At 44.4% G+C, this 21,522-nt stretch overlaps 1 protein-coding gene across 1 annotated transcript in view; it reads right to left on the bottom strand.

Annotated features, from left to right (window-relative positions):
* The window catches only part of PPM1H (protein phosphatase, Mg2+/Mn2+ dependent 1H), a 239,020-nt gene that overhangs the window by 54,530 nt on the left and 162,968 nt on the right, over positions 1–21,522 (bottom strand). The window contains exon 6 of the mRNA XM_027592252.2: positions 9,074–9,192. Coding sequence (XP_027448053.1) covers positions 9,074–9,192 — 119 coding nt within the window. The remainder of the gene's footprint in view (positions 1–9,073; positions 9,193–21,522) is intronic.

Here is a 21,522-nt window from a genome sequence, read left to right as displayed (position 1 = left end):
GAACCTTAAAAAGTTCAGCATCCAGGACTCAAAAATAGATGTAGTAAAGTCGATGTATAGACCAAAAAAAAATCCTCTAAAAACAAACAAAATGGCCTACAAATAAACAAAACAGAAAACACCCTACCCATCAGCACACAGGGCAGAGAGGTTTCCTAATTGTGTTGAGCGTGTCTCTTTCCATAGACAACAGCCCCACCTTCTCCGTGCTCACCTGCCACAGCAGCTGGGGGACAGACCTGCCAGGACACCTTGACCTTCCTTCAGTCTCTTGCTTCTCTAAACTGCCTTCCTTTTACTTTTTGGTTTCTAGCCTGCCATTACTTTGAGAAGCAAGCAACTCAACACCTCTTAGGTTGTGGACCTAACCTTGCTGACCACCTCACTCTCCATAGTATCTAATGATTATATTACTAGGCACCTAGAGCACTCATTACATGCTAGACTGTGTTGAACGCACACGACCATACCAACTCATGACATCCTATTAGGTACTGTCATGAATCCCATTTACATGTGGGAAAACCAAAGTGACATGATTTGGCCAAGCCACACCTGAGGACTGACCCAGCCAGGAAGTCTAGCTCCACATCCACATTCTTAACTACTGCTCAAGGTCTCAAAGGCAGCAGGCATACAATAAAGGTTTGCCAAATATAAAGACAAGTGCCTGCCTTGGGGGGTCCTTGCTTAAAAGGACCCTGGCTATTTTTTTTTTTTTAAGATTTTATTTATTTATTCATGAGAGGCAGAGAGGGAGAGAGAGAAGCAGAGGGAGAAGCAGGCTCCCAAGGAGCAGGGAGCCCGATGCGGGACTCGATCCCAGGACCCTGGAATCATGACCTGAGCCGAAGGCAGATGCTTAACCATCTGAGCCACTCAGGCGCCCAGGACACTGGCTATTTTAACAGGGATTTATGCAAGCACTTCCCCAGATGACTGAGAGCTAAGTCACCACCACACATGTCCTGTCGAGCCCCAAATAATGGTCACTGGGGAATGGGAGGGGGTAGGCTCTACTTAGGGGTATATGAATGGGTACCGACAAATGCCAGGACTGTTCAAAGGGTCTCAGGGGAAAGAAAGGCTTGGCAGTAGTTTGGCCACTTTAGGAATAATAAATTTACCCCTATCATTAGAGCAGAGAGGTGTGTGTGCGTGGACAATCAACAGGGAGCACGCTTGGGCATTTCTTTTCTTTCTCCTCCCTGTAGCCTGACAATGCCTGTCTGTCTTGGCTTCCAACCATTTGTAAATAGCTCATAGCTTCCTCTGGCCTCATGGGCAGAGTGGCGGGGGGAGGCGGGGAGCAAGGAGTCATTTATCACTGTCAGGAGATGTGCTGCACACAGCAGGGCAGGCTCTCTTCCCTGCTGCTCCTGCAGCTAGAGCTGCAAATCCTGAAAAGATGCAGAACATGCACATCGCAAATAAGGATTCATCATCTTGGCTCCGGGAGCCCCAAGAACAGCCCCTCCCCATGTGAGGCTGACCGGCTCAGACTTCAGCCCCAGGTTGCACTTGGGACCCGGGGACTTTTCAGGTGCCTGTTCCCTATCCCAGCCAATGCCCATCCTGGACAATCCACAGGGTTAACATTCTCTGGAATGACATCCAAGCCCCTCCCTTCTCAACAAAGTCAGATTTCCAGATTGCTTTCAGCAATCAGGTTGCTGCCAAGGTGGCCTATAATCATTAAGTTATGAAAATACAAGTTTCTGGGAGGAAATTAATACCAGGTTTAACTAGGGAAAGGCCTGCTTTCTTGTGAAGTAATTATAAAATTAAAACGTGATATTTCTCTGGTGGGTTTAAAAAGCCTCCCCATGAGGTCTGTGGCACAACAGTAATGTCAGGATTTGCACCAAGACGGGACCGAGAAACGACGTTTGCTAGTCAAGAGACATCTGCAGGTAGGTTTCCAAAGATTGGGTTAAAAGTAATTAAAAACAAAAAGAGGGAAAAGGACAGGGTTTGAAATTTCCAATTACTCTTTAAAACTCAAGAGTCAAGCTGTTATAGAAAATGCAGGCTTTCCAAGGAAGATTAATAATGCTATGCTAATTAGACCCACAGGCATGGCCAACATATAAATTCAGGCCCAAAAGAGGGACACTGTCCCTTTAAAAACTGCCTGGGGATCAGTGGAAAAGCTAATGAGAAGTGTCAGTTGGGGCTGCTTTAATAGGTGGTGCTCCGGAGGATAAAGCCTGGGGATTCTATAACAGGGCTTCTGTGCTTGATTCAATAAATCAATTTATATTATATGCGGTGCAGCTCTGGAGTTGGCTTCATAAAGCGTTCTGTGGCATTTCTCAATCTGCTTATCCACTTCCCTGTCAGCCTGCCTGAATGTGCTGTCAGAGGGCACTGAAAAGAGCAGTAAAGAGTAAGATAGAAGCCCCATCTACAATATTTGTAAAACTCGACCCAGTAGCTCCAGGCCATGCTTGGGGCTGCCTCCAGTGAGTTTCTTTCCAGAAAATGCTTGGATTATTGGTAAGAAGCCCAATGCTGTGGGGCTGTGGCTCTCATCCCCGAGCTGGGTTCCAGGCTGCAGATGGAGAATAGAGTTCACCCCAAACAGAATGGAAAGCGTTGGAAGTGAAGTTGCTTTTTAAATCAGACCCTCAGGATCTGAAAATACTTCCCCAAGGAAAAGCAAGAGGAACCGAAGTGCCAATGGCCGGCACCAGTCCAGCAGGCAGCAGGCAGAGGCTGGGTGAGGGAGGTAGGCTACTGACCAGGGCAAAGGAAATGGGTCTTCATTCAGGCTTCAGGCCTGCCAGCAGGCTTGCCAAGTAGTGATGAGCTGGATTGGGAGATGAGCTGTCCCTAAACACAGCGACTGATGCCTCTGAAGATCTGAAAAATGGAGCGAAGTCCATTCCCCAGCCACCTCCGAGACTAGCAAGCAGTGGGGCCAGAAGCCATAGATGTGGCCATGCCATTCTACTCACTCACCCTATCTGTACTCAGCTGTCTTTTTTTTTTTCTTTAAATCCCCTGCCATTGGGATGTTCAGTTACACACTTCTTGCATGTCCTCCCCACACAACTAGACTCATACCCTTACATTATCTAAGTAGCAGGGCCATCCAGTAGAACTGTTTGTGATGATGGCAACACTCTCTATCTGCACTGTCCAATTCACCAGCCACTAGCCACATCTAGCTACTAAGCAATGGAGATGTGGCCAGTGTGACTTGGGAAAACATTTTTAATTTTATTTAAGTTTCAGTGATATAAATTTAAATGGCCACATGTGGCTAGTGGCTACCGTGTTGGAGAGCACTCAGAATAGAAAAAATATCTCCTTTGCCTTAATAAAGTAGTAAGTACTAAAAGGAGAAAATGGTGGTTGACCCCGCTTGCTCCAGTGGAAAAATCTCTGATTTGCTCATAGTTTTAAAGGAAATACAGAAGGGGAAAATGACCCTGATGTCTCATCAAGTTAGAATCATAAAGAGTTAAGGGTTGCAAGAGATCAAAATGAAAGACTACCATACTGGAATCTTTCTATTGGAATGTGTCTTTTCTAGAAGCTCTGAAAAGCAGAGCAAAGCCCATCCCCCACCAGACAGAGAGGTTGGCAGCAAGGGGCAAAGGAAGCATTTTACAAATGAGAGGCCTAGGTGCCCAGGGTTTGCCCAAGGCTCGAGAATCTTGGCAGAGCAAGGGCCAGTACCCATGGAGCCCATCTCCCAAAGCTGTAAACTCTGTACTAACTAAGCCAGGCCGTCTCAGGTTACGGGTCCAGGCTGTTCTCTGAAATAAGACCATCATAAATGTTGGAAAGGCTTTGCTTAAGGAAAGAATTCTGGTGTACTTTACTCATAACCAGAACCATCTGGAAGCAATCTTGCATTCACACGATGGACTTCTCTTCCTCTTTGGCCCTGGCTCTCTACAAATCCCGTCAGGCCAGGAACAGCTGCTGGAGAGCCTGGCTCGATGCCAGGGGTGTAGCTATAGCCCCCCTTCCACACTAACGTCCCCCTGGGCCCCCAGCTCGCCCGCCGCCCCCCGCCCATGTGCCTGGACGCAGCGCATGACGAACCCTGAACCCACATGAGAAAGCTAAATCACCAGCAGGCCCAGGAGCCGGGACCTGGTGCCACAAAGGCAGCTGTGAGAAACTTGTTTCAACTCAGTAACATAGATGCTTGCCAGCAAATTCCAGCCTGAGGTGGCTCGGAGGGCTGCAGGTTGGGCCACAGAGCTCACACTGCCAGCTAGTGTGCATCATGCAATAGCAGCTCGACACAAAGGGCTGGGGAGGAGGAGGAAGAGGAGGAGGGGCACCGGCCTGCACTGAGGCAAGGCCGGGATTCCAGCACCGGGACCGATGACACCAGGCACAGAAGGTGAGGACGGGGCCATGACAGGGCCCGACCCAGTGCCAGGGGTACTGTGAAGAAAATGCCTTTGTAAATCAAACTACTGGGCAAGCGATCTGAGGCAGGCGAAGGGGAGGTGGGAGAGCCAGGGAAGAGACCGGTTTCATTATGAAGGTGCTGGTGCCAATAACCTTTTGTCCTCTACACATTCTGGGCCTGCCAAGCTGCTCCAGGGTCTCTGAGAAAGCATGAGGGTGGGAGAGAAAAGCTCCCCATCAGGAGGCAACACACTCATCCTTGATGATGAGACAAGGCCCCCCCAGAGCTGACATCCTCTCCCACACCTTCCTCTCTGCTGCAGACGCACCACGGAGAGCTGCCATGATGCTCCCTGAACGAGAGAAGGCAATTGCCCTCAGCACGGAAGACCTGGTTCTTGTAGGATCTTCCCCACCAAGAGCACCCACAAATCACACAAAGACTCTTAGGGACAAGCGTGGAGCCTCGTGGTTTAATTTGGCCGGCAATATAGGAGGTCAGACCAGGAACTAGAAAAGTTAGTGTCTCAGCAGCTCCTGAAATGCTTCATTCATCCCATCCTCTTGTTTAAAGGACTGTCAGGAAGACATTAATCCTGGTGGATAGGGGTCCCCCTGCTTAACTTTATGTCACAGTTCAAAACTGAGTAATTAGGTCTACTCTTACCCTGAAGAAAAACGGACTGTTGGCACTGTATCAGAGAGACCTGGGATCTAGTCCTTGTTCTGACACTTGCATTGGTAGAAGCCGAGCAAACCACCTAATCCCTCGGAGTCTCCATCTGCTCAACTGCAGAATGGGAACGAGGAGGAGGAGTCCTTCAGCATCGGGCAGTTCGGCACAGTAAACAGTGTGTACCCTCAAGTAACGCTGTCTGGGTTCACACCCCAGCTTCTCCCACCTTACTAGTTATGTAACCCTGAAACGTAGCCTCTCTGCCTCAGTTTCCTCATCTGTGAAACATATCTAGTTCATAAGACTGTTATCTATGAGGAATCACCTAAAGCTCTCATTGCAGGGTCTGGCCCTTCGTTCTTCCCATAACTGTCAGGTAGGGTCACTGCTGTCATGATTCGTGGTGGGCATAAACATTTCCACCACAAGTAAGTATTTACTACAAGGATTAAAGGGCTTTGAATTACATGAACCCTTGATTTGTAGAAGGGTTTCGGAAAAACAAGTTCACAGGCCGAGGCTAATTCTGAAGCCCCAAAACATAAAGGGACATGACAGGGACCTGTGTCCTCGAGTGTGACACATACCAAATACTCAGCAGACCACCTTCAACCAATTCGAACCACATGGTAGTAATTTAAGGCATTTGTGGGAAAAGAGCCATAGACCTTCATCTCCCTTTCTATAGCATTAATTTGCCAGCTCTTCTCTTTCTATAGACAACTCAGAAAGGAAGCAAAATGTGATCCCATTTTTTTTTTAAGTCTAAAAGATAACTGCCAGATCTGAGGTTTCTCATGAGAGGTTAAAACGATTAAAAAAGGAATTCATTAAGGTTGAGGGAGGGAGTTTACAAGGGCAGTGGTCTAACCTGGTTCTAAACTTCCCCACTTATTTCAACAAAGATATAAAGAGCTCTCCATTTTCTTAAGTGTCAATTTCAAGTCAAAAGAACAGGTAGGAAATACACAAAGATAGACATAAATCTCTGCTCAGAGCCAAAGCTGGAGCCAATAGCCGCGTGGGGAACCATGCTTAAACAAATCAGCAACTCATGTCTGACTGAAGCCATTCTCAGGCTTGGCTCCTCAATCACTCGGTACCTTCTGTGGAGTTCCATACATTAAACACAGCTTATTTATGGACTGCTTATTTTCTTAGGATCATGCTAACACAGTGTGTGTGTGTGTGTGTGTGTGTGTGTGTGTGTGTGTGTGTGTGTGTGTGTGTGTGTGTGTGTGTGTGTGTGTAAGAGAGAGAGAGCAGGCGACTGCGTGTGTATGTACAAAGTTGGATGTAATCTAGTCCCTGAATTTATCTACATTTTAAAAATTATAAAATGGGGGTAATCTTTAGCCATTTGTTTACCAAGTGTGTTCTGACTGCATAAATCTAATTGGCCTTCTGGCATAGAAAGAACACACAGACGGCCTTGCCTCAAGCTTAACTTATCTCAAATGCAAGCAAGCTCCTTATTCCCACCCTTCCCAACCGCCATCCACAACTGCCCGCCATCTCAACTGCAGTCATTCACACCCTTTCCTTCCTTTCCTCCAATAAATAATCCCTGGCCATTCACTAGGTGTCAGGCACCAAGGGAGGGACTGCCCCCCTCCTGGGGGATTACAGGCTAGCTGAAGAGACCTATTTCAACAGGTAATTGGAGTAATTAATGACTTACCCCTTACATTTATCTCTGGACTAAATCATCTAGGTTCTTGTTCATTTCCTTCCTTCTCCGTTTTCTGCTTCCATCCCTCTGTTTGGCTCCAGAGACTTCATATCTATCTATCTATCTATCTATCTATCTATCTATCTATCTATCTATCTATCTATCTATAGATAGATTTCTTTTTCTTTCTTTCCATCCTTCCTTTCTTTCTCTCTCTCTCTCTCTCTCTCTCTCTCTCTCTTTCTTTCTTTCTTTCTTAAGATTTATCTATTTAGGGGCGCCTGGGTTGCTGAGTTGGTTAAGCCTCTGCCTTGGGCTCAGGTCATGATCTCATGAGAGAGCGAGCATGCATGAGCAGGGGGAGGGGCAGAGGGCGAGAAGCAGAATCCTTGCTGAGCACGGAGCCCCACGTGGGGCTCAATCCCAGGACCCTGAGATCATGACCTGAGCTGAAATCAAAAGTCAGATGCTTAACCCACTGAGCCACCCAGGTGCCCCTTCACATACATATTTCTATGCTGGTTTTCTTCTGGCTACCTAAATCTGTTTTCTCTCAACGTTCTCCTTCAAACTCCTTAGGACTACCTTCCTAGAACATTGCTTTCATCATTCATTCTCCTCAGAACACACCAGCACAACCCACAGCTTCCCACGGTAAATGTATTTCTCTGCCTGCCTTCCCTTATCCTCAATTATGTTCCCTTGATACCACAACTCAGTGTGATCTCCCATAGATGCTCTCTTTCTTTTTGGCCATCTTTCTCACTCTCAGATCCACTCTATTTGTTTATGTGTTTGCAATCATGGGGATTCCCGACCTAGGACACCTTTCCTTCCATCATTCTAAACTCTGCAAAACCTAGACTAAACCCCATCAGCTTTTCCAACTACAGTAGCCCTCACCTTAAATTTCTGTGACAAGTGCTGATTTCGCTGATTCAATAAAAATGAACTTACAGAGAAAACCCAGTCAGGTAAGGGTAATGATTCTGGGGCCCCAAAACTCCAGAACCTCAGAGCTGCAAATAGGGTGAGCCCTTTCTGCCAAATCTACTCACGTTTTAGAACAGGGGTAAGTATTTTAGGCTTTGTGGATCATACATTCTCTGTTCCAACTACTCTACCACCTTGTTGTAGAGTGAGGGTAGCCAAAGATCAAATGTATACAAATGAATGTGGCGGTACTAAAAACAATTACTTACAGAAATTAAGGGTGGAATTTAGCTTTGGGGCTATAGTTTGCTGACCCTGCACTACAAGAAGAGTGGATAGTGGTGAAAATCTTCTTTTTTAGATGGTAAAGGACAACTGGAAGTGCCTCAGATCAGCCCCTTATCTTCCCTAGGTAGCTCAACTGTTCCTAGGAGTATATTCCCAGCCTAGAAGTCACTACCACGAGAATTTGGGCTGTGACCATCTGTTAGAGCTATTTTGGTCAATGAAGAAGAGATAATGAAACTACTTCTTTGCCTAAGCTGGAGATACGTCAAGGAAAGAGTCCACTGTCTCATGCTCCTACTTTCCTCTAGACTGGAAGGACGCTCAGGGCTCAGTATCTCGGGGCTAACAGCAAACCTTCACCCATACTTCCACGTGCCAGGCCCTGCACGCTCTCATTTAGTCCTTACATCAGTCCTGTGATGTAGATGTACTTTACCTCGTATCTATTTTCATACGTAAGAAACCAGAGGAGGTCTTAGTCTGTGTTAGCCACTGATCCACTACAGAAATGAACATGGTGCTTACAAAGGTGTGCCGTGGGAGTAAGACAACCCCCGGCCAAGATTCTTATCTTGAAATGAATGTGAAAAAATAATGAAGATGGCTCATTACCTCTAGTCCTTACAACAACCCCTCAAAGAGCATATATTTTCCACTTTATTCTTGGACAATTGGGCTCATAAGGGTTCAGCAGTTTATCCAACTTTGTCTATTTAGAAAGATCAGAGTTAAGATTCACATCCACACCTGTCTGGCTCAATAAACTGTTAGCCCATTTCTTTAAGCTGCTGACCTGTTAGCCCATTTCTTTGAGCTGCTGACCAACTTAAGTTTTTAAAAGCCTCAAAAATGCTTGCTCATCTGAAGTGAGGATTTATGTCAGCTTTGTTGGGTCTCATGTCCCCAGGGAGGGCCTCAGAGAAGCACTGAGGCCAACCAACACTGTGATCTGAGGACTGGTGCCGAGGAACAAACCGCAGAAGCGGGCACGGCCCCTATTCCTTCACCACCAACCAAGTCTCTGGCTGTACTACCTGATCCAAATGGCGTAAATGGCTTTTTACGGTGGTGACGCTTCCCTCACACATATTGTGGTGGTGCTGAGGCAGAGGGAGGCATGTTCTTACCAGCCTGTCATATTAAAGTCCCTGTAGAGCATCTTCTTTCCAAGTTCCTTTCTCTGTACTCTCCTTGGAAACTCCAAATGTGTGAACTCATTTCCCAGCAAGTGAGGCTGCATGAATGCCTAATAGCAAAAGAAAGGGAAAAACACACACACACACACATATTTAGAAAAAAAATAAGACTCAATAATGTTTTGCACATCAAGACAGTCCATATTCCAAAAACAAGAAAATTGTTCTCCTATTTTAAGGGAAATAAATAGATTTGCAAATTTACAAAGAGAGTTATCAGCAAATAAAAATCACCAACTGAATTTATAAAGGGATGTAACTATTTCATTTCATGTGATAAATTAATTGTAATCAGAGACACGGATCACTAAAGTCAAAAGGAAAAGAAACTGAGTTTCTCCAAAAATTCACTTTTTAATTCAAATGCATGACTGTTTCATTCTCCCGAGAGGCATGTTGATGCAGCAAGAACGCTCATGCTGACTCTCCTCTTTGGCTCTCTCTGTTCTCCTACTCACACTCTTGGCGATCACGGCCTGGCCTCTGAAACCTGCATGTGAATCTCCACATGGACACGATGGCCCCGGAGAGCAGGTTGGGGCTGGATACACCAGACGGGAACTTTCTGTTGGACTCCTTCCATTTTGCTCTGCAGTAATTTGATCATGTAATTGGAAGACTATTCCAGAGCAGATGGCTTCTTCCCCTCCCCCAAATCTCTGTTCACACTACAAAAGTCTTGAGCAAACAGCCACTTAGGGAATTGCTTTGAAACAACAAACAGTCTCATTGTCACGTTCGAAATTCAAATCCGGCTATCCAAGAGATGAAATGCTCAAGTATTAACTTCCCTGCTCGAAGGCCACACACCATAAGCAAACTTGCATTGAAGCCTCCCCACACCATGCTGTATGCCTGCTTATTAGCAGTGTGGTGGAATGGATCCTTTCTCTTCCTCCCTCCCTCCTTCCCTCCTCTCACTCTCTCTCTGGCAGGGAAGAGTGGGCAGAGCAAATCATGACCTGGCACTGTAGGAAAGCAAGGGATCCCTGCCACAGGACAGATGGCCATGTCCTCAGTCTACCGGAAATAGGTATCTCCCACAGCCTCTTTCCCAGGACCTGACACAGGCAGATCTCCTGCTGATTCTCATGGCGGTTTGGAGGTTCAGTTGGACATGGTCATCCTAAGCTAAGCCTATCAGGAATCAAAGGAAGCAAGCTGAACTGTCACCAGGTTGGCCAGACTGGGCCAGGTAACGGAGTTCTGAGCAGGCTTGGAGACATGGCAGGATAGTACTTAAAAGTGGAAGCGTCTTTACTGTCTGCTGTAGCCCCCAAAGTTTCCAGGTCTGGCAGGAATTCTAGATCATCTTTGAGGGGCTCTTAAACCTCTGCTGGGGATAAGGGTTGGGCTGCTGATGAATATCAAGAACACTTAAACACTGAGTTTGACAGAGAGGTTCCCTGGGAAGGGGAAGGGGAAGGGAAGGGGAGGGGAGAAGGAAGGGGAGGAAAGAAGGAAGGGAAGGGAAGGAAAGGGAGGGAAGGAGAAAGGGGGGGAGGGAGGGAGGGAGGGAGGGAAGCTAATACTTCATAGGGCAGGTCAGTGGTGTGGGCTTTGGGTGAGACAGACTTGGGTCTGAATCCAAGTTCTGCATTTATAAGCTGTGTGATTTTAGTTGGTGATTAAGCTTCTGGAGCCTCAGTTTCTTAATCTCTCCTAGATTAATTGTGTATTTATCTCACAGGTTTAATAACTAAATGAATACACTTATCATAGGTATCTCTGCTCATAAAAAAAATTACTGTATCCATCTAATGATTACTGAGCTCTATTACACCCTAACTACGACATGTGCTTTGTGAGCTCTCATGTCACGCTGCCAACAACCGTACAAGGGGGAACTGGCTACAGAATCTGCGGGGCCCAGTGCAGCATGGAAATATGGAGCCTCTATTCAAGATTAAGGATTTCTAGACAGCAAGAGCAGAGCACTGAACCATGTACAGTGCCCTGTGCAGCTGCAGGAGTTTCACCCAGGAGGCCAGCTGTCTGGATTGAAGGAGCAGAGGCATAAATTGTCAATGAACAGCAGCATCTACTATGCACCCCGCATCATCCTCTAGGACCGTGGGACCCATCAGCATGAGATTTTTCTCCCTACCCCAGCCCCCCAAGCTGTTCGAACACTGACTTAGGGGCTACCAGATAACAGGCACTTGATATGCTTGTTACTACATCAACAGTCCTACAAACCACGTGTCATAGACTCAAGTTACAAATGAGGAAACGAAGATCCAGAGAACTTGAGACACCTCACCCAAGGTGATGAGCCAGGATTGGGTGGTTTCAGAGACTGAGCTTAATACTATGTCCATAACCCCCATTCCAACCCTTTAACCTTCACACACATTTGTAAAAAACAGAAAGCGGGCAAAAGGCCTGTGGTCCTGTTGCTCCTGGACCATGCAAACTCTGAATCACCAACAGGTACCCATGAGGATCCAGTTAACAAAAAAATTACAGGTCTGCACACAGCTTGGCCATAAGAATGTTCCTCAAGTAGCTAGAAGAAATCCTTTGATAATACGGTGATTAAATAAATGAGTAAAAATCCATTCAAAAGAATTCTATGGTATCATTTATACTGACACTACAGAGAATATGTAATGACATGGAAAGAGTGGATGTATTTGCAAAAAGCAGGTTATCAAACAATGTATGTCAGTGAGTGTGTGTGTATGAGCTTACGTAAGTGGTGTCAGACATACACAGATCCATATATAAGACATATATGTACATACAAGTGCATGTGTGTATATCAATACATATAAATGCCACACATATATATTATTAACAAACAGGTTAGGATCCAAAAGCCATTTCTAAGTACATTTCTTCATAGACTCAAGTGACCAAGAGGGGTCAGTGTGCAGCATTCAAGGTACTTGGCTCCCTTACCAGGAGGCTGAATGGCCCTTTAATGGTGCTTGAACCGGGTACCCTCACACCCTTTCTGCTGGTACACATTTGCCTGGGCAGTGGTAAGGGAAGATCTGCTGAGGCAGACGTCTGCAAAGCCCCTAGGAACTCCTGAGCAGCTTGCTCTCTGCATGGGCCACCTCACCTCTCCCTGTGAGGATGAGCAGGCTCAGAGAGGCCTTAAATCCCACGTTCCTGTGGCATCTGGAGCCCCTTCACATGCAGAGGCTTTCAGGGTTTCAAACTGCTTGCTGTCTTCCATTATAACAACAGGCTACTGTGTTTCACCAATTCTAAGATGCCCTTTAATAGAGGAGCTATTATTTTCTTACCCCTAAGAAAGGAGGAGAAGCTGCCAATTACACTATGTACAGTACTTTTTCGCCATTTCGAATTTTTATTTTATTCTTTTTGAAAAAGCTCCTTTGGACTTAGACAAATTTTTATATATTAATCTGGGGTGTATTTAAGAAGAATATATAGGTGAAGTATATCGGCTAAGGTTTTCCAAAAACGTTTTCATGTTTAGAATCCAACTGCTCATCGGTTTTCAACGCTGAGTCACTAATGTTTGTGATTTTCCACACACTAGCCCGTGTTTCCTTGGAGTACTGGTGAGGCAGCTCTTCTTAAATAATCCACCAAAGAACTACAAGCCTCGGAACCAGGGGTGCAAAGTTCTTAAGTCAGCTCTGCAATTATCTCCAGTTGGCTTACTTCTAACTCCCACTTCAGGAATGTGGCTCAACAAGTCAGGTTCACACCTCCAAGTCCCTCTGCACAACCAGGCAAATCCAAGGAGGCTTAAGAGGGCTTCATTTTTGTCTGCAGGGTTTTCTTCTAAGCTGTTGGACACCCACTCTGCAAGTCGGGGGCTGCTCTTTTGATGTCCATACATGCCCAGGAGAGGACATCCTCGTCATGCCTGACACTTGGCTGACAGCACCCATCGGTTGCAAAATATCTCACCTTCAGATAGGTCAAAAGGTGAAAAAAAAAAAAGTGCCTTAGCTCTGAAGAAATACTGTATGACTCCTCTTCCACTGATACTGACGTCATACCCTTAGATTGCTCCACCTTTATGGTTTTCTTCTTCTCTTACTAACTGCATTTCACATAATGCAGGACATATTTTCTGTCACAATTACGCCCACCAGAGAATTCACCTGTATTCCATGTGTACCTAGGGCACGTTTGTACTATTTTTTAAACATCACCATCCATATCCTAATTGTAGCCTCCCTTGTTATCAGCCATTTCAATACTCACTATTGTTGTATTTGTCAGACCGGATGGGAGTTACTGGTGTTAAAGGAAAAACAACTCAAGAACTAAGTACAGTAGAGCAAATAGGTGGTTGACTCATGAAAAATGAGATGCTATAACATAATGGGACACACACTCATAGGTTTTCAGAGGAAAACATACTTCTGCTCATTTGTGCAGATCTTTTTCTGCGGTACTCATGAAACTTTTAGTATTTCGTCTTAGTTAGGTAGGCTGTTATACTGAAATACCACAGGTGGGGGTTTGAACACTATGTCTCACAGTTCTGGGGGCTGGGAAGTCCAAGATCAAGGTGCCAGTGGATTTGCTGCTTGGCTGGCAGACTACCTTACTGCACCTCACGCAGGCTTTCCTCTGTCTCTCGAGGGAGAGAAATCGAGATCTCTGGGGTCTCTTCTCAGCACATTAATCCTATCTGATGAAAGCCCTACTCTTTTGATCTCATTTAATCTTAATTCCTTCTGTAAAGGTCCTAGCTCCAAATTTAGCACTCCAGGGGGTAGGGCTTCAACATAAGTTTTAGGGGCAATAGCGGCACACTCGGTCCGTAATGTGGGCTTCTATGTATACGGTTTGTATAAGTACATACACTCAGTCATCTCAATGTAAAATGTTATCTGACGGTTTTCTTTTTAACTTACCTGTATTTATAACTATTTCTACTACTGAACATGGATGACTGTTTGGAAAAAAAACAAAAATCACTTTTTATTTTTAATAAGGTTTTTGTTTTAATTCCAGTATCGTTAACTTACAGTGTTATATTAGTTTCAGGTGCACAATATAGTGATTCAACAATTCTACACATTATTCAGTGCTCATCACAAGTGTACTCCTTAATCCCCTACCCACCTCCCCTCTGGTAACCATCAGTTTGTTCTCTGTAGTCAAGTGTCTGATTTTTAGTTTGTCTTTTTCCTTTGCTCACGTGTTCAAATTCTTAGCATAATACTTCCTACTTCATCCATGTCATTGAAAATGGGAAGATTTCATTCTTTTTTATGGCTGGATAATATTCATGTTTGTGTGTATATCACATCTTCTTTATCCATTCATCTATCGATGGACACTTGGGCTGCTTCCATAACTTGGCTATTACAAAATAATGCTGCTACAAACATAGAGGTGCATGTATTCCTCTAAATTAGTGTTCTTGTATTCTTTGGATAAATACCCAGTAGTGAAATTACTGGATCATAGGGTATTTCTATTTTTAACTTTTTGAGGAACCTCCATACTATTTCTACAGAAGCTGCACCAGTCAGCATTCCCACCAACAGTGCACAAGGGCTCCTTTTTCTCTACATCCTCACCAACACTTGTTGTTCCTTGTGTTGTTGATTTTAGTCGTTCTGACAGGTGTGAGGTGATATGTCATTGTAGTTTTGGCTTGCATTTCCTTGATGATGAGTGATGTTGACCATCTTTTCATTTGTTTATTGGTGATCATGTCTTCTGCCCATTTTTAAATTCGATTATTTATTTTTTGGGTGTTGAGTTATAGAAGTTCTTTATATATTTTGGATACTAACCCTTTATTGGATACGTCATTTGCAAATATCTTCTCCCATTCTGTCGTGTGCCTTTTCGTTTTGTTGACTGTTTCCTTCACTGTGCAGCTTTTCTATTTTGATGTAGTCCCAATAAGAGAACCCAGTTTTCAAAGTAGGTTTTAGAAAATTGTTGAGAGGAGCTTTACTCCCCCTTGTTATTCCAATAATTTGAGGGAAATCTAATGTCACTGGGAAGGACCAACCAGGTTTAAATTCAGGCTGAAGCCCATTGCTTCCCAACAGCCCAGCACAGAGACATTCTATTCTCAGAAGCAGAGTGGACCACAATTAGGCAACTCAGAAACAACTTCTCAGAGGCTGTGCAGCATTCAAGTAACACGACTGGTGTTACTGAGCTGGCCTGTCCCATCAGAAGCATCACTCATGTCAGCATTCTGGAATCTTGAGCCTCAAAATTTATTTTACTTTGAATTCAATGTAAGCAACATACCCAAAGTGTAAAGGCTATAAAATGTGGATGTAAGAACTTGTTAGGTTCCTCTCAGCAATAAGGTCCAATAATATCTTGACTCCAAACTTACAAGATTCTTGGATGATTTTGGAATGTTTTACTCTACTACTCATATCTGGGGGGTTCATAAATAGGTATAGAAGACTACTGTCCTTTCCCAAGGCACATTTCATAGGGATGCTGGCCTATTAAAAATGTGGGCCTTAATGGGATAAAAATCTAAGACAGGAGAGCAAGAACACATTAAGATCCCTACAAAATAAAAATTCTGGACACTCTCCTAAACGTTCCTTGTTTTTCTGACATGCTGGATATATTTTAGCTCTTTCTCTATGATGATGATATTTGGGCGTATGTATGTTAAAACATCTGCATGGTGATGCAAGTAATACCAGCCACCCTTAAATATGTTCATTATTTTTAAACCTTAGCTATACGCCAAGGCCTAGCATAACACCTAACACAGTAAAGACTCCAAGAAAGTATTTGCTGGAAGAATGAATACAAAACATTCTGACCTGCTTTACACAATTACGGTAACTCAACTTTATAAAATAATACAATATAGCTTTCAATTTTTTGAAAAAGTTAAAACTCAGGTCCCATGGCACATAAAAACAATCTTGGACACATATTACTGTATTTTGGACTTAGTTAACTTTTTATAATTTGATAGATACCTTCCTAGAAAATCACATGTGTGTGGGTGCAGTTATACCACTTAAAACCTCATGATATTTCACATTCCTAAGAATATCCAAATAATGTCATGTCTCTTCTCTACTTAATAAGTTTGCCGACTAGAAACCCAGAAACGTATTTTATACTAAAATCCGATTTAAAGTGTGCTCGCCTGCTCCATGTAAAGAAAAAAGAATGGACCACTTTTTGTACTTCCATTTTGATCCTAAAATTTGAGGCTTTCCCACAAGGAAGCATAACAGAATGCTCCAAACCAAGGGGAAGGATGGAGGTACACTGGAGTTCATGTGTTTCCACAAATGACCCCTGGAAGAAAGCTTGGTAACCACAGCCCCAACAGAACCAAAGACAGGTTGCCAGGAGTATTTTAAGGAGTCTGGAGAGTGCACATTTGCTAGAAGGAGGGTAGGACCTATCCTTGGCACTTAGAGTCTGAACAGCTAATAAGAATGAACTTCCAGACACGGTTACGTTTGGCCGGGGACAAGACGGACAACTCATCTAGGGAAACGATGCTAGAGTAACCTGCTGTGCCAAGAAGCGGCAGGACACCAGAGATGGGGAAGGAGGATCAGAAGTCTTCTGTCTGCTTTCCTCTCTAGTCCCGGGCAGAAACTTGCTGCAAGGAGACGGACGGATGTAAGCATCTGCAGTGAAGAAACACAACCACCCCATCCCAGTGATAATCTCTGAGTTACAGAGTTACAGAGGGATTCAGCCATAACAGGAGGGGACAAGCCTGAAGAAGAGATGTCTTCTCGAACCTTCTAGGAAGCTTCTCATTAGAGCAGAGTGGATGAGTAACCTGAACCCATGTCTGTCTCACTCCAGAGCACATGGATCCAAGCTCCACCCTCCCAGGCTGCGGGACAGCTTTATGCACCTTGGCAAGGCAGGGTGAACATAGGGAGTGGAAGCAGGACCCAGATCTAGAGAGTGATATGTATGGAATGATGACGGGAGGAGACCGAGCACCAGGCTTCCTGCAGACAATGACACGGTGGGTCCTGAGGTTACTCAAAATCGCTTGCTGGGAAACACAAAATGCTAACTCCTTTTAATAAAATTTCCTTCTGCTGTTTTGTGGTCACCTTGCCAGGGAGTAGTGCCAGCTAACGAGAGGATTATCCCAGGTTTGGGGGTATCCATGCAAAGGAATGCATGAGACTAACACATGAGCTCCTGCATGCTAGGGATTCAAAGAACAACAGCAACAACAAAAAAGAGGTCCCTTTATTCAGAGTTCACATCCAAGTGGGGGAGATGGAGGAAGGTTTATGGGTGGAAATGGAGATATCCCCAGGGGTTAAGGGATAAAGAGTGGGGTACTCACTGGGTGGGTAAGAGGGAATCTGAAAAGCTGGTCACGGAAGGCCTCTGGGGCCAGAGCAGCAAGAGGAGAGGTGAGGAAGTGTGAAGCAGCATGGTGAGTAGAGGGGCCTTTGACGCTGCTCTTAGGAGAGAACAGAGAGGGGGCAGAAGGGTGCCTTTCTGGGGGACCTGTCTAGCCACTTCACCGTGGGCTCCTGCAGAGCCCCAAAGAAGGCCCCTCCTGGAAAGGGTAATAACCAGTTAAATAAAGTGAAAGTATTTTTTATAAAAAAAAAAACTTTTCGACCAAGTATAATATACACTCAGTAAAGTTACTGTATCATACGTGTGTGTGTCCATGTATTTTCACAAATTGAACACATTCATGTAATCGGCATCTAGTTCAAGAAACAACACACTGGCAGCAGCACCTGGGGTCAGGAGCCCATCCAATTATTGCTCTCCCAGTGGAAGCACTATCCCAACCTGTGGGTTGGTTCTGCCTCTTTGTACACTTACTATGGAATCCTGTAGCTGCCCCCGGTGCTGTGCTAAGGCTGTGTGATTTATCCACGCTGTTGCATATAGGTAAAACGTGTTCATCCTCAGTACTGCAAGGCATTCCAGCCTGTGACTCTGACTGACAATTGTCATATGCATTCCACTTTCTGGGGACATGTGGACAGTTTCCAGTCTGGGCTATTACACCCCACTCCTCTGTGCACATTCTAGGCTTTGGTGAACTTTTGTGCACGCCCCGGGTAGGTGCGTACCTTGGAGTAAAACTGCTGGGTCAGACCCTTTTTCAAAGTAGTCGTTCCAATTTCCACTCCCATCAGCAGAATATGGAAAGTAAAAATACTCACGTGTTCAATGAGAGGGCAGATTCCATAATAGGAAAGAGTTGGCAAAGTCCTCTTACTAGAAAACTTTTATAGGAGCTAATTTTTTAAATGTTCAGACCTCTCAGTATTTGAAAGGAAGCTATTAAGATGAGGATTTTCAGGGTTTAACACAAATCTTAAAAAAAAAATTGAGTAATCGCTCCTCTTTCTTGCCCTTAGGAAGAGAAAAACCTTGTCAGATTATATGAGGGGAGGATTGGAAGCCTTACATTTCAAGATAATTTACCGTGATAGAAAGTCTAAGGTCACGTATGAAATGAAATTAATAACATCAGCCAAGCCACACTGATGGTCATGCTAATGGTCAAATGAGATGGCTCTTCCAGAGCCAAGGCTGGCTGCCTGATTTACAGTGCAGAAATAGAATATTTTGGTTTGGGTTAAACCAAAATGAAGGGAAAACGTTAAATGGCTGAGATCTAAATATGTATGTGTTGGAGTCTTTCATAAAGAATTCTCTGTCTTAATTTATCCTTAAAAATCTCAAAGTAGGGGCGCCTGGGTGGCTCAGTCGTTAAGTGTCTGCCTTCGGCTCAGGTCATGATCCCAGGGTGCTGGGATCAAGTCCATGTTGGGCTCCCTGCTCGGCAGACAGCCTGCTTCTCCCTCTCCCACTCCCCCCGCTTGTGTTCCCTCTCGCTGTCTCTCTCTCCGTCAAATAAAAAAATCTTAAAAAAAAAAAAAAAATCTCAAAGTAACAAGAACCAAGCTTATGTATATAAGCCATTATGAAATTGAATATTGATAAAATTCCGCCTGGCTACATGGATGTCAAGAAAGATTCGCATTTAAATTTCTACATGGGACTGTACTGATGAACCAGAGAAAAGCATGCCCCTAAAATAACTCTAAAGTTGTATAATTTATAGCTTACGCTAAAGGAGCCACATGGAAACTGGTATGCAAATGGATATATTAAACAAAATTGCCTAGATTTGTCAACTCTACAACAGTTTAATGTATAGAATAAGGGGTAAAAAGTATTCATTTACATAAAACATATAAAGTTTCCATATTCATACGCTTAATGCTTTTTTCCTCCCAAGTAAAAATCTGGGAAAGGAATTCATCTGAAGAGAGAACAACTCATGTCAGCAAAAAGAATGTGCCTGCATATCTTCAATCCCTTTGCATATGTAAATGGAATTTATAAATTTTATAAAAGGCCACAGAAGTAGTCCCAAAGGCAGTATGGCCATACAAAAGTTCTTCATATACAGTCAGATGTGAAACAAAGAGATTTTATTTTGTCTCTGATCTAGGCACTGCTGTAAGCACACTATATTAACTCATTAGTCCTCATACCAGTCATGGGAGGGTCCTGTAATTACCCGATTTCACCGATGGAGCAACTGGAGCAGAGAAAACTTTTTATACACAGCTAACTTTTGTCCTGGTAAACCTCAGTGAATGCTGGCTACCTCTTTCAGATCATATTTTAACATTTTTAAAGGATGCACAACACTATCTTGCTTCTTTACACTCAGATCAATTTTTAAGGGACCCTATGGACAGATGGCTCTGGCTTTATGTGCCCAACTTTTTCTTCAGAATGTTGCAAAGGACAGGGGTTTTAGAGAGTCTAAGGATTCTATGTGTGTAGCAACTGTGCAGAAAGACTGTGCTTTTTTAAGAATAAAAGTAGTTAGGGATACATTCTCGTGGTTATTTTGTTTAGCTGTGTGGAATTCCTTTTCTTAGGTTTGCACAGTGGGTTAAGAATACCTCAACACCAAGCCTCTGACTCCTCCCAACCTGGAATAAACAAAACATCCATTTACATTCATTTTCAAAATCGAGGCTCCGGGGGCACCTGGGTGGCTCAGTCGGTTGGGCGTCTGCCTTCAGTTCAGGTCATGATCCAGGGGTCCTGGGATCGAGTCCCGCATTGGACTCCCCTGCTCAGCAGGAAGCCTGCTTCTCCCTCTGACCCTCCCCCTGCTTGTGCTCTCTCTCTCTGTCAAATAAATAAATAAAATCTTAAAAAAAAAAAAAAAATCGAGGCTCTGGAAGTGGCGAGGTTCACTTACAAGGGCTAATGTCTTCAGAGTCTTTCCTGAAGCAAGCAGCGCTCCCAGGGCTGCCAAATAGAAGCTCTGCCTCTAAAACTCTGGGCGGTGCCATTTTGGGCTCTAAAAATCTCCTGGCTCCTCTGTGACACCTGTGTAATCAATTGAACCTATAGTACATATGAAAAAGGCCAACCATTTTTTACCTGCCATATTTTCATTAGAAATTCTGAAACTCGGGGCGCCTGGGTGGCTCAGTAGGTTAAGCGTCTGCCTTCAGCTCAGGTCATGATCCCAGGGTCCTGGGATCGAGCCCCACATCGGGCTCCCTGCTCGGTGGGAAGCCTGCTTCTCCCTCTCCCACTCCCCCTGCTTGTGTTCCCTCTCTCACTCTCTCTCTGTCAAATAAATAAATAAAATCTTTAAAAAAAAAAAAATTCTGAAACTCACATGCAGTTTTGCAAGAAAGGGTTAAAGGGGAAGAAACAAAGAGGTTGGATTGGAGTGGATTTTTCCATGACTCAGTCATCAAGCAAAGCAGAGTGGCGGTGAAATTGCCGCCCTATGACTAAAGGCCTCCTGGGCTGAACCTGCTCTCAAGACTAAATGCGACATGGGGGTGGTGGGTCAGTCACTTTTACTCACTAGCACACTTGACCCTCCCAAATTATAGTATCCTGTTTTAAAAGCAGGTTCGGAGTTAAGGAATATACTTTTCGGGAGATCACTCTTGAGCATGAAAAATCCCAAAAAGCCAAGAGGCACAACACTGTCCACCTTGAAACCTTTCCAAACCCAGTACCAGGGAAACAGCATGCAAACAGAATCAGACTTGGCGGGGAAGGCTGGGGGAGGGGGGTAGTTCCAAGGACACCACAAGAAATCACCTCAGCTAATGTTGCACTTGTACGTATCAAATGAGTATTTGAAACCCACTTTCATCTCTTCTGTACATTGCCCTTGATGAAAAACAGCTGCAGACTTGGATTATCTACAAGGACAGAAGTGCATTATTTGAAGGTTTGATGATACCAGCACATCTTAATGTAATCAAATCAGAGTTTATAAATATGTCTAGGCAGAATGGAGGGGAAGCCATCACTCTCACACCTCGGGCTGCAGAGGTCCCCCTGAGGGAGATCCATTTCTGGCTGTCACCTGAAGCAAAGGTGGGGGTGGTTTGCTGGAGGCCACGCATCAAAGCAGTAAATTCCGT

The sequence above is a fragment of the Zalophus californianus genome, chromosome 9, assembly GCF_009762305.2.
Source record: "Zalophus californianus isolate mZalCal1 chromosome 9, mZalCal1.pri.v2, whole genome shotgun sequence".
Classification (NCBI taxonomy): domain Eukaryota; kingdom Metazoa; phylum Chordata; class Mammalia; order Carnivora; family Otariidae; genus Zalophus; species Zalophus californianus.
The sequence above is the reverse complement of the archived record's forward strand: the minus strand, read 5'-3'. Positions and strand labels throughout refer to the sequence as shown.